Genomic DNA, 13,302 nt, shown 5'->3' with positions numbered 1-13,302 from the left:
AATGTGTCACAGTTCGCCAGACATAACCATAATGTCAACTGGTCTGACAAATGACATCTCCCCATAATTGTCAACATTAGCAGACCACCCGATTTCATCACCTCTGAATGCCGCACGTTCGTCAATCATAGGAAAGCTGATTGGCCGAGCTTCAGAGAGTTCACCAATCACCGCTTCAGAGAACTGTCCAATCCTTCTGATGTTCGGGTAGCGGAAAGGACGTTCCGAGATATCATCACTGCTGCAGCCGCTCGCCATATCCCTGCTGGTCGAATACCAGAAGTAAGACCAAACTTCCCAGCAGAGGCGACGGGATTAGCAAATGAGATTGATGAACTTCGTCGGGCCAACCCCAATGACCCCAGAGCCAGGGAGCTGACACTGGAAGTTAACAGGCTGGTCGGCGAACATAAGCGGAACAAGTGGTTAAATCATCTGAAGAGTTGCAACATTGGGAGCTGGTATAAGTGAATTGTGGGCAACGGTTAAGTCACTCTCGAACAGTGAAGGATGGAAGATAGGACCTCAGTCACATTTGGCGACGTTACGTTGACTGACCCGAAGAGGCGCGCAAGTTATTTCAATCGACAGTTTGTCGAGTACCCCGAGAGTGACAGGAGAGTATTTCATCGCATCAGATCTCTTTCTGCCGAGGATGAACCACCACGGTTTACAATGGATGATGTTGCGAATGCCATCAGGAACGCCAAATCTTCCAAAGCGGTGGGCCCTGATGGAATCTCCACGGTAATTCTGAAGCAGCTGGATGAGCCGAGAGTGGAGTATCTCACTAAAGTTCTCAACTTGTCGCTATCCACCCTCATTGTTCCCAAAGTCTGGAAAATGGGAAGGGTGGTCCCACTACGGAAGCCCGGCAAGGATGCCAGCAAAAGTGAATCGTACAGGCCGACTTTGCTTTTGTCGCCCGTAGCAAAGACCCTTGAGGCCTTAGTCCTACCCAGTATCAGAAGTAGCCATCAAGTTGCTGATCATCAGCATGGATTCCGTAAGCAGCACAACAGGGCTGCACGCCATCTCCACATATATTTGTCAAGGACAAGAGACAGCCGTGTGATAGAACAGTGATGGTGGCGCTTGACTTATCAAAAGCCTTTGATACAGTCAGGCACTCCACGCTGTTTGAGGACATTGTGGACGCCAGACGTAGTGGAATTCAGGAACAAGAAGACCAAACCCCGTAGAGTGAAACAGGGAGTTCCCCAAGGTAGGGTGATATCTCCGGAACTGTTTAACGTATGCGGATGATTGCACGATCCTGGCGTCAGGTACCTTCGCTGATGACATCTGTGAGAGACTGAACTCCTATTTAACCGATCTTACCACCTTTCCACGCGAGGAATATGCAGATATCCGCCACTAAATCGACGGCCACTCTGTTTACCACATGGACGGAGCAGTATAGAAGAGAGTTGAATATCAGGGTCGATGGTAGCAGAATTCCGACCACAAGCTGCCCCTAAAATTTTAGAGGTCACATTCGACACTACTTTCAAGTAGTGCGCGCACGCCACAGCTATCTGCGACAAACTGAAAAGTAGGAACAAGGTCCTCAAGTCCCCAGACGGCAGCACTTCGGGTGCAGATAAAGAAACCTTGTTGACCACATATAACGCGATAGGTAGGTGGTAAGCTATGCGGCGTCAGTCTGTGATATGTGATACGCCCTGAAGAACAACATGGTGCCTCCTCAAGTCTTCTGTGGACCATCTACAAGAGGACGCAAAGATTCTTCCAGTAAAGCAACAAAATAAGATGCTTTCGTTGCAGTACTTGCTTGGGTGTTACCGTGAGAGCTATCCCAATCACCATCTGCTGGCTAGGCCCGACACATTCAGGCATATCAGGAAGGATATTCATGCTCTAGAGAGGGAGGTCCAACAATATAGGAGAGAACCCCTAGATCAACTTGATATCTCCGGAACTGTTTAACCTCTACCTCTCCTGTATTCCACCCCCTCCAGGCGGCATTGAGATCGTGACGTATGCGGATGATTGCACGATCCTGGCGTCGGGTACCTATCCTGATGACATCTGTGAGAGACTGAACAACTATTTAACCGATCTTACCACCTTTTTCCATTCGAGGAATATGCAGATTTCCCCCACAAAATCTACAGCCACTCTGTTCACCACATGGACAGCGCAGTTTGGACGTGAGTTGAATGTCGTGGTCGACGGTAGCAGAATTCCGACCACAAACTGCCCTATAATTATAGGAGATCAGGAAGGATATCCATGCTCTAGAGGGAGAGGTTCAACGATACAGGAGAGAACCCCTAGATCAACAAGCATATCAAGCAGGATTGAATAGCATTCACACGGACGCAGTTGCCAAGGCCTTAAGCAATTATAGTGTGAATAAAGTACTCGGAGTACATCCTCCATCTATCGCAGCTGAGGAGCGTCAGCTGCCACGACAAACCAGAGTAGTTTTGGCTCAACTACGCTCGGGATATTGCAGTCGCCTAAATTCGTATTGGGCGGAAATCGATCGCGCCGTGCAAGACATATGTCCAGTATGCGGCATGGGCCCGCACGACACACAACACCTGTTTAACTGCCCCGCCAAACCTACCCATCTAACTCCAGTGGATCTGTGGATACATCTCATCGAAGCAGCCACTTTTCTGGAACTGGAGATAGACCCAGAGCCAGATTGAACAGAGGAACGAACAAATAAACATAACAAAAACACTGTTACAACAACAACAACAGCAATCCCACGGCCAGCGGGTTCTTACGTACCGGATTGACCCGAAACCAACAGTGTTTCGGCCAGCGGCTGCCAACCCAGCATTATATGCTGCTACAACAACAACAACAAACATAATAATAAACACTATTACAACAACAACATTCGAATAGTATCAGCAACTGGTATGGGGGATTAGTATGCTTTGTAATTGTATGTATATTAGGGTTATAACTTTTTGCACTTTTTTGCAAATATCAAAAATACCACCACATAGACGTGTAGAGCATGGAAAACTATTATGAAATACGGCGTCAATTTTTCTCTATCGCGAAAAAAGTTTCCGCACCAAATGCATTGAAGTTCAGTAACGCATTTTTTAATTTTAGCTGTTATGACAACATATTTGCTTTTAATTAAAATTTTTATTTTTTTGTAATCTAATTTAAAATCATTATCAAAGCGTTCTGGACCATTTTGTTCTCAAATCGCGCCATTTCGGAGCATTTTAGGAATTTTTGACACTATTGCAATTTTCGTTTTTTCTTTATAAACTCGCGAATTTTATGTTTATATTTATTGTACCTATTGGACAAGAGAATATGGTGTCATTTGCAACGAAGTCGCGAAAGTTACAGACAGTTTTTAAGGACTTTGCCTGTGAGAATTGTATTTTTTTCTATGAATTTTTATTCAAACAAAGCAAATTTAAAATTATAAGTAGAAAAAATATCAAAAGGGTTTTAGTAATCACAGTCGGCGTGGAAACTTTTTTCACCGAATCGATCTTAGAAACGCGTTTTCATTATTAGGACAAAATTCCCCACGTGGTACTGGTGTTGTATTTTTGTAAAAAACATATACGATTCTCACAGGCAAAGCCAACAAAAACAGCCTGTAACTTTCGCGACTTCGTTGCAAATGACCCGATATTCTTTTGTCCGGTAGGTACAAAAAAATATAAACATAAAATTCACGAGTTTATAAAGAAAAAGCAAAAATTGCAATAGTATCAAAAGTTCCTAATATGATCCGAAATGGCGCGATTTGAGAACAAATTGGTCCAGAACGCTTTGATAATAATTTTAAATTAGATTACAAAAAAAATAAAAATTTTAATTAAAAGCAAATATGTTGTCATAACAGCTAAAATTAAAAAATGCATTACTGAACTTCAATGCATTTGGTGCGGAAACTTTTTCGCGATAGAGAAAAATTGACGCCGTATTTCATAATAGATTTCCATGCTCTACACGGCAAAGTGGTGGTATTTTTTGGTTATAGCCCTAATGTATATCTTTTATATTGACACAAACAAATTGTAGTCATTCCATACATACACGTTGTGAAATTAACTCGTGTGTGTTTGTCTTCTTGTTAATTGGTAAAAGGAATATCAATTCACAAAACGATACTGCAATAGGAATATGGACTATATCGGTCCACTTCTTCGGGTACCTCCTAACCAAAATTTGGATAAAAGTGAAGTTTAAGCGCCCCTATCGCATCGTTTTGATTCTTTTTTAGTAGGTTGTTCTAGCGTCCTCATTTACAGCGGTACAATTTTTTTTCCGGAGTAAGTCAATACTTCCTGAGATAATGGCACAAAAGCTCGAAAACCCTGCAGGCAATTACTAAAATGGCTATTGTGCAAGATATCTCTAAAACTTTTCCAACAATTTCTTCCAAACTTAGTTTAACGTAATTTAACATAATTCCAGTCCTTTATTAAGAAGTTTGGTTACTAAAATTGTTTGGTATTTCAATGATTTGGTACAGCCCCATATTACGGTACGTAAAGGGTTTAAATTTCAATATATTTTATATACGGCATAATTATTGTTTTTTTTTTTTTTGCCAGTGGCTGAGGGTATATCTCCGTCAGCACAGCTGACTGATACTTTCTAAGGTTTGTTCGTGGTAATTATATTTTTACATATTCAAAACTTTAGCAATATTGGTTCGAGCATTCATTTTTAGGAGACAATGTTGAGTCTCCGACCCTAGGTATTTATTTGGAGCCAACACATCCGACCACGCTCTTAATTTGCTCATTTTTTGAATTGACATTTTGGGGCTTTATACAATTAATTCTAAAAATATTCGGTAACATGGTTGATATCAGCTCGCAGTTAACCCGCAGCTTTATGCTTTAATGGAGTAGATGGTGTTTGGTCACATGTTTATTTATATTCAATTAGCAGTAAGTCATGGTGTATAGTCATATGATTTTTATCAATAACAGATGGCTATAGCCAAACAGCAAAGCGAAGCCAGACCACCCTCACTCTTTTCAATACATTCCAAAACTACTGAACCAAATTTCATGATATTTTCAGAAAATGTTCAGGAAAGTCCCCTGGTGAAAACGCATCGGTCTTCAAAAGAATTTGTGAGACAACCGTGGTTGTGTCCCCGATCAAAACGAAGATTAAAGAAACGATTTTTAAGCCTTTACCTAATTAACTGCATGTTGCGTGTGCGTTCAAAAAAACAAAAACAAAATACATGTATTTGTTTTTGTTTTCAATTTGAAATACATGTATTTTGTTTTTGTATTTTTGAACGCACACGCAACACGCAGTTAATTAGGTAAAGGCTTTATACAAATTTTTAGAATGTGTTTGACAATTTATCCGAAGAAATGAGTTATAAAATACCAATTTTTGAATTGTAGAGTACAAAGCCCATACAAAGTTGTCATTAAAACACAAAATGACGAGCCAGCAACGGACCCGGCTCTGCAAATATTGTTATGAAAAGCAACAAGGACGTATGAACTTGCCGACAAAAATATATTTGGCTCAAAAGTGTTGCAGAGGAGGTACCTAAAGGAATGGATCGGCATAGTCCATTTCGGACGTGGAGCTTATTTTGGGAGCATTACGTTTTAATAGCTATTATCTTATATATTATCATTTCAGTTGTTTACCGTATAAGTTAGAGGTCCACGAAAAAAGTAATATCGCTGTAAACAGGACTGCAAGACCACAGACCCTAAACTGCGCCTAAACAAAAATGTTGAACTTTTGTGGGGGAGTTACCCTAAGGAGTGGATCGATATAGTCCATATTCTAAATGTATCTAAGATTAGCAGAAATATGTCGATGAGCAAAGTATGGACCAAATCGGTTACTGCCTACGAGAGTTATCGTGCACACAATTTATGCAAAAAGTTTTGAACTTTTTGGGGGAGGTACCCGAAGTAGTGGACTTCTTCGAACTTAAACTAAGTTTGGACAAAATATTACAAAGGCCAAATTTTGGACCGAATCGTCTGATCTGATACTCCAGCAATATTTGCATTATTATAGAAAGCAATGGTTACGCTTTATATGTGGAATGATATGTAATAAAAAATTATGTTACACTTATTTAACAACATTTACCCTACCCTATTGAACACCATGTATCTGCATTTCCTTCACTCTTTTCCACAGAGTTCCTGTATGCAATGAAAGCGTCATGCACCTTGTTTATTCCGGCGTAACACCGACCAAGCAAATATAAAGATTGTCCGGATTTCGGGTTGGCTTCAATTGATTTCTGCAAACAAAGAATGGCATATGATTCACGTTGTTTCTTTTCCCCAAAATAGTCGTGGCAGTGATACATCCATCCTGAAAATATAAAATATGAATGTAATTTACAAATAAATTCATTAACACTAACTACCTAATTGTCTGTAAATTGCTGCTTTCAGCTCCAATGTCAGCTCCTTTTCGTTAAGCAATTGCTCATACAACTCCTTGGCAGATTTATACTTATTTTGAACTTCATAGAGGTGGGCAACATGAAAACGAACTGCAAAATATAGCAATATAATTATGTGTTAGTTAAAATATTTATATAAATTCGTAATTATAATTATTATTACAAAACATGCTAACTAAAGTGATGCTGACTAATGATAAACTGCAAATTGTCATCAAATGCATACTACGATGGGGAATTACTGAGTGTTATGCCTCTCCAATACCTCAAAAGATGTTCAATTTATAGATTTCTGCAAACAGCCTTTCACTATTTGATGACGAAAAAGATGTCACATTTATATCAATATACATACTTCTCATGCCGACCAGATTATCGAAGCGAGGACGAAATTCAAAAGCATAGGGTATCGAAAAAATGTTAATTCTATCATAACTTTATAGTGAATATACAAAAGAGAACTAAACCTAAAAATTTGATTTATTTTGACCTCTTTCATAGTCCCTATTTATGGGCTCCTTTACGCGGTTACGACGCATAAATGATGAAGTAAATGGATAACTTTTTGCACGTCACTAACGAAAGTAGGTATGTGAAATATTGATTTGTTCACAAAAGACAGTTGCAAAAAATTTGCGTTTTGTTTTTTTATATATATACGCAGAAAAGAATACTAAAAATATATAATTGGAACACGAAAATCCCGCCAAAGCTTTTAAAAAGACACTGGAAAATTCACTTCCACAAATATCTATAGACAATTCGTGTTTTTTAATTATAAATGAAGTGAACTCAATTTTTAATAGTTATATAAAGGAAAATGTTTTATAATATAAACAAGTGAGCAAAGGCTATAGTCGGGTCGGGGTCGACTATGTGATACCCTATACCACTGCCCCTGTCCATAAGCTGTTCACTCGTAAACATTTCTTTTAGGGAGATACTAAAGTTTTCACCTATCTGGTTTTTATACCAAATGACTTAAGGCGAACTAAACCAAAATAATTAATATTTAATTTTATATTTGACTTCTGTCGACATCTACTTGGCACTGATTAAAAGCTTTATAGCCCGTTTCCACGGTACGTCGTTCGTTCTCTATTCGTTGTTCGACCCATAACTACGAATAAATTACTTATTTTTCCCCACACAAAATTCTATGAACGACGAATAAGTATGTCCCATCCCTAACAAATGAGAGAATTTATCGAAAAAATTAATTATGACATGTTTAAATTCAAAATTGAAAAATTTGTTGAAAATACAAAAATTTTTAGAAAAAATGAAAAAGATGAATGAAGAATAATGAACTAAACATTTTATAAAGATGCAGAAGGAAGATGGTTGTGTTTCCTTCTTAATTAATTCGTACTTGTTCAATAGACGACAGTATGTTTCATATAAGAATAGTGTTTCTGGTATGCTTCCCGTGAGTAGTGGTGTTCCTCAGGGGTCTGTTCTTGGACCTCTGTTATTTGTAATGTATGTTAATGATTTGTTGAGTTGTGTTAATAGTAGGAGTTGTATGTCATTTGCTTTTGCTGATGATGTCCAAAATTTTGTTTAAAGGAGAATATATGTTATTGGATGTTCTGCAGTCGTCAATTGATTTCAATGTCAATATGTTGGTTACTTGGTTGTCTTGTAACGGGCTCTCAGTGAATACTCGGAAGACTAAAGTCATTTAATTCCTCTTTAAAATGCTACAAGAATAAATTATGTGCTCATTTTAATCGTAATGAAATACAGCGTTCATAAATTTTGTCTTAGTTTGTAATGATATATTGTTGCATAGCTGATTCTAAAAATGATTATTTTGTTATATATTTTTAATTCTTAATTTACATGCTTTTGCTTTTATTTATGTATAATTCTATTTATGATAAGCTAAGAAATATTGTTAGATATAAGTAACTGAGAGTATTTATTGTAAAGCTGCTTTTAGAACCGCTCTTGGCCCTATGGGCTAGGTTACTGTGATTGTCAAATAAATTAAATTAAATTAATTCCACACACATTTCTTGTCCATTAGTTCAAAATCGCGTAAAAAATCAGAAACAAAAAAGAAACAAATAACTGAAAGTCTGTATACACAAATATTGTTTTGACATGTCTCTCTCTCTCTTTAATTTTAAAGATATATTGAAAGTACAAAATTATTCAGAATTTATGGAAAAAATGAATGAAATGTGTGTAGTTAAATATAGAAGATACATTTGAAGGAAAGTCTATTGCTTTTCCTATTCATTTAATGTATATTTTATGTGTGTTTCGGTTCAAATTTTCGTGAAAACAAGGAAACAAAAATTAAGGAAATTTTGATTATGTTTCTGTTAATTACGAATGGTGTCGTGGAAACGGGTTAATTCGTGTACGTCTTTCGACAGGAGAACAACGTAATTGAAACGCTCGTGTGAATATGACATTACTGGTCTACTTGATCAGCATTTTACATATGACAGAAATGTAAAGTAAAGTAAAAACTTCAAAATAGCGGTATTCACTCATGGTGGCATTGTAGATATTGTACATCTTGTTAATATTGTAGATCTACAAGTGTTTACAATACCACAACAACAAAATACATGAAAGTTTAATTTACCAAAGGGTTGTTAATTTACTCGACCTAAAAGTATTGTAAACATTCCATTGTACTTTTACAAGGGTCTAGAAGGTTGTTGTGAGTTTTATTTTATGTCGGAGATTTGTTTTGTGGTAGAAAAATAGGAAAAATAAAAAGAATGAAAGAATGGAGGCAAAGAAAAGAACAAATTTCTGTGAAAAAGTGTAATAAAACTGAAATTAGAAGATAGACTTATGGCGACGTTAAGATGTTTGATTTGTTTACATTATTCACAAAAAAGACGTTCACACTTTGTTGTAAAAAAAAAACTTCGTACATATAGTACATTAACAAGAGTTGTAAACCTACCACCATGAGTGAATACCGCTAATATTAAAATTGTGATAGCTTAGCGCTGTTTGCAATAATTCTGATATTTTGCCATAAATGCTACAATTTGTATTTATTTAAGGCTCAGATGGTTTAGTTTCATTATCAAGCTCTGTCCTTGGAATAGGTCCAACAGAAGCAGAAATATCTGACATGGAAATATAATTCCATAAATTGGAAATTGGGATATCCCAGCGTCTTTTTCAACATCACAAGCATTTAATTTAATTTATTTATGCTCATGTAAAAACCTAGCCCATAGGGCCATGATCGGTTTCAAAAACCACTATACATTTACTACTCTCAAAAACTTATATTTAACAATGTTTTGATTCTTAAAATAATAAAGCTAACAAATGAATACAATGTAAAAGCAAAAGTCTTAAACCAGCCATACAATTATAGTTCGATAACAAATTAACATAAGAACTCATGAATTTTATATTACATTGCTATTAAAACGCTCATATAACTTTCGTTTGTAACAATTTAAAGAGGAATTAAATACCTTCAGCTGTGGTGGCAAAATGTTAAATACACGAGAAACTATTAGAAAAGAAGACTTCTCCAACAATGGAGTCAAACACGGCACAAGTATTTGAGTCTTCCTCACCGAGTAGGTGTCTGCATTTTATATACCTTATAGAAGAACAACATTGACCTAATAGTCACAAAATTATCAAATGTGCAACCAAATATGATCACGACATCTAACATGAAAAACATAGCGCATTACTTTATTAAACAGAAGGTTTAACTTGCGTAGGACAAAACCACAACTACCCCCAAAAACCTCAATACAATACACAAAATGAGGCATTATGATTATGATGATCATATGTTTTAATTTTGTTATTTTTCTCTTTCGAGACGAGCTGATTCATCAGAAGATTTTGTAAATGTAAAAGAATGTCAGAGAAATTGTCATCACAAACCACTACACTACATGTTTCGCACTTTGGTGAGAAGCGCTCATCAGGGAATCTTGTGTGGTAATCTGACTATGTCTCTACCCTAAATTTTTCGTTCTATTTACTGAATTTATTGCGAAATTGCAATTAGGAATTCAATACAACGGATTTTTTAAGGCAGATGGCATTGCCAACTCTAACAATCCTATTCATTTACGATTTGTTTGCAGGGTGGACTTTATTTCCACACAACTACAATTGTCTCCCACATGTAGCCACATTTAACTGTACTAGTTTTGGGATATGTTTATTTTTAGAACGCAACAACAACCATTTGGTTGTTCTTTTTTTATGTTGGAACGTTTTGTTAAGCCGTTTTTTGTGTATTAATTGAAAGTCCATTGCAAGACAACCAATAAACTAACATATTGTTACGAATGTAGCTGATAGGTTTAAGTTAATTTAGTTTAATTTCCGTTAATTTAAAAATTTGAATTGTAAGTTTTTATTACGCAGTTACTTTATTTAAGCAACAACAATTACCATGTAGAATTTTCTTTATCATTCTAGTTCTTACTTTACCATTCATTAATGTGCTTTTGTTTGTTTTGCCATAATCATGTAATTATCGTTTAGTTTGCTACTTCTTTATTTCTTGCATTTGTTTGTTGTTGTAATTAAGTCATTAGTGTGCTTGTCCATTTGTATTGATCTTCGCCCATGTATGTGAGTATGGTTGTTCGCTTAGTGCGAATGTGCGTCTGTGTGTTCGTTGCACAGATTCGAGGTGTTACCAGATGTTCTGGATAACTCTCGAACAGGGAGATTATGGGGATAAATACAGGTGGAAGCCGCAACGGCGAGTTAGTTGTGCTTTAAGCGTTGAACTGAACAGATCGGTTAAAGAATAGCTGCGTGCTAACTAGAGACAAGCTGTGTGCTTAGTAATTAAAGTCGGTTCCGAATAAGTGTAATAAGTAAATAAAGCATTGTAGAAACGTAATCTAAAACTAACCCTGTTTTTATTGGTACAAATGGTACTGGGGAATAAAACAACGTCTACACGGAGTTTAGTTAAATCTAATTCCGTAACAATTGGTGTCAGAAGTGGGATTACGATAATCCTACAATGAAGATGAAGTTCAAGGATCTACGAAAGGAAGACTTGAAGAAGGTGCTATCTAAGTTTGGGTTGCTAACTACTGGAAGTAAGGCTGAGCTACAAAAACGCATTTTGGAATTATTCGAGCGCCTCAGAATGGACATCGACGAATATGATATTAGAGATGAAACTGCAGAGGCGGTTCCGAGTTATAGGGAGGTTACAGAAGTGATTACAGCAACATTGATACAGGAATTTAGTAGGAGAATGGAAGAGGAATCTATTGCAATAAAAGAAAGCTTCAAATGTCTGACGGAGGAATTGGACGAAAATTCCCAAAAATTGGAAGAATTAGAGGCAAATTTTAGAAAAATCAGCGAAAGACTCGAGAATATTACGTAAGTTATTGAAAAGCGATTGGAGGTTGTGGAAAACCATTTAAAGAAATTGGATAGGCAATTTCTGGCCCACGACTAGAAGTTTGTGAATCTGGAAAAGAAAATGTCGGAACTGGAAATTAAAGGCGGTCCAGTGCGAGTTATTGATAACACTCTGAAAATGAAGCCTCCTGAATTTGACGGATCTACATCGTTTGATGTCTTCAAATTACAATTCGAGACGGTGGCTTTGAGAAATTCGTGGAACGACAACGACAAGACGGTACAACTACTTATGGCATTGAAGAGCGGTGCTGCTGACGTTTTACAGAATATTCCCGCCGCTTCTAGAAGCAAATATGAAGATATAATTGCTGCTCTCGAACTTAAGTACGGTGGCGGATATAAGCAAGAGACAATGGTGAAACCTCAGGCTTGCAATGTGCGGAGGCTGGAAGTTGAGGACAACAATCCCCAGACCGTTGTCGAACTAATGAAAGATGCACTAATGCAGGTAATAGATAAAACGAGAAAGACTTGCTACAACTGTCGGAAAGCTGGACACATTGCAAGAGAATGCAGATTGCAACGACCAAAGCCCAGATCCGCCTCACTGCCTTCGAAAAGCGAAGACCAACTTGTGGCCAAGAATCCGAAAAATGAGACATCAGGTGATAAAGTAAATTCCGCCAATTACGAAAGGCCGCTAGCAGGAGATGGTCCCACAATCTCTATAGCCATAGTCCAGCAGGAGAATCACAACTTAACGGTTAAAGGCTTCATCAATGGTGTATTGCGTACCTTGACATTGGACACCGGTGCAACAAAGTCCATTATTAGACCGGATTTGGTAAAAGGGAAGGTATTGCTGTTAAATGGAGTCAAATTGCGGACGGCCACAGGCAAGACGGCAACAGTACATGGAAAGGCCTACCAAAGGCTAAGTATGGGTAGAAAATCCGTAAATTTCGATTTTATAGTGGCCGATATTGTGGACGAAGTTATACTCGGTGTAGACTTAATGATGGCCTTCGATATCAACCTGGACATAAAGCACCGTGTGATGACTTGGTCCAATGTGGAAATACCGACAAGTGTGGGCTACAACGAGAAAAGCAAACATCGCCCAAAGGCAGAGTCCGGCGAGATCGCTATCGATGTCCGTACGCTGAAGATGGAAGCCGCCGACAATTGGCCCGTTGGAAAGCGAAAAAATCCCACAACGAGAGGGAAAAAGCGAGGATGTACGTCGAGGAAAGGTACATCGAAAAGCGGCCGTACAGCAAGGAAGGACAAGTGCGATGAAGAGCAGGTGGAACTTAGGAGGGTGACCACGAAGAAAGAAGGTATAACGTCGCGATTCCTGGAGAGAAAGTAACGTCGTCCAGAAGAGCAAAAGTCCATATCTGACGACGTAGAGGGTAAATCCAAATCGGTTGCCACCACTACGGAACGAGAACTGTGTCTAGTCAAGAGGAACAGGCTTAAGCGGGAGGCAGTGTTACCAATGCCCATATCACTGAGAGGGAACT

General features: G+C 37.7%; 1 protein-coding gene across 4 annotated transcripts in view; it reads right to left on the bottom strand.

Moving 5' to 3' along the window:
• The window catches only part of Utx (Utx histone demethylase), a 420,122-nt gene that overhangs the window by 235,918 nt on the left and 170,902 nt on the right, over nucleotides 1-13,302 (bottom strand). For all 4 annotated transcript variants that reach the window (XM_073968616.1, XM_073968617.1, XM_073968619.1 and 1 more), the window contains 2 exons: nucleotides 6,389-6,517; nucleotides 6,108-6,333 (listed from right to left, as the gene is read on the bottom strand). In XM_073968616.1, the coding sequence (XP_073824717.1) occupies nucleotides 6,108-6,333; nucleotides 6,389-6,517 (355 nt within the window). The remainder of the gene's footprint in view (nucleotides 1-6,107; nucleotides 6,334-6,388; nucleotides 6,518-13,302) is intronic.

The sequence above is a fragment of the Musca autumnalis genome, unplaced genomic scaffold, assembly GCF_047663935.1.
Source record: "Musca autumnalis isolate F117 unplaced genomic scaffold, ASM4766393v1 scaffold_2, whole genome shotgun sequence".
NCBI classification, from domain to species: domain Eukaryota; kingdom Metazoa; phylum Arthropoda; class Insecta; order Diptera; family Muscidae; genus Musca; species Musca autumnalis.
The sequence above is the reverse complement of the archived record's forward strand: the minus strand, read 5'-3'. Positions and strand labels throughout refer to the sequence as shown.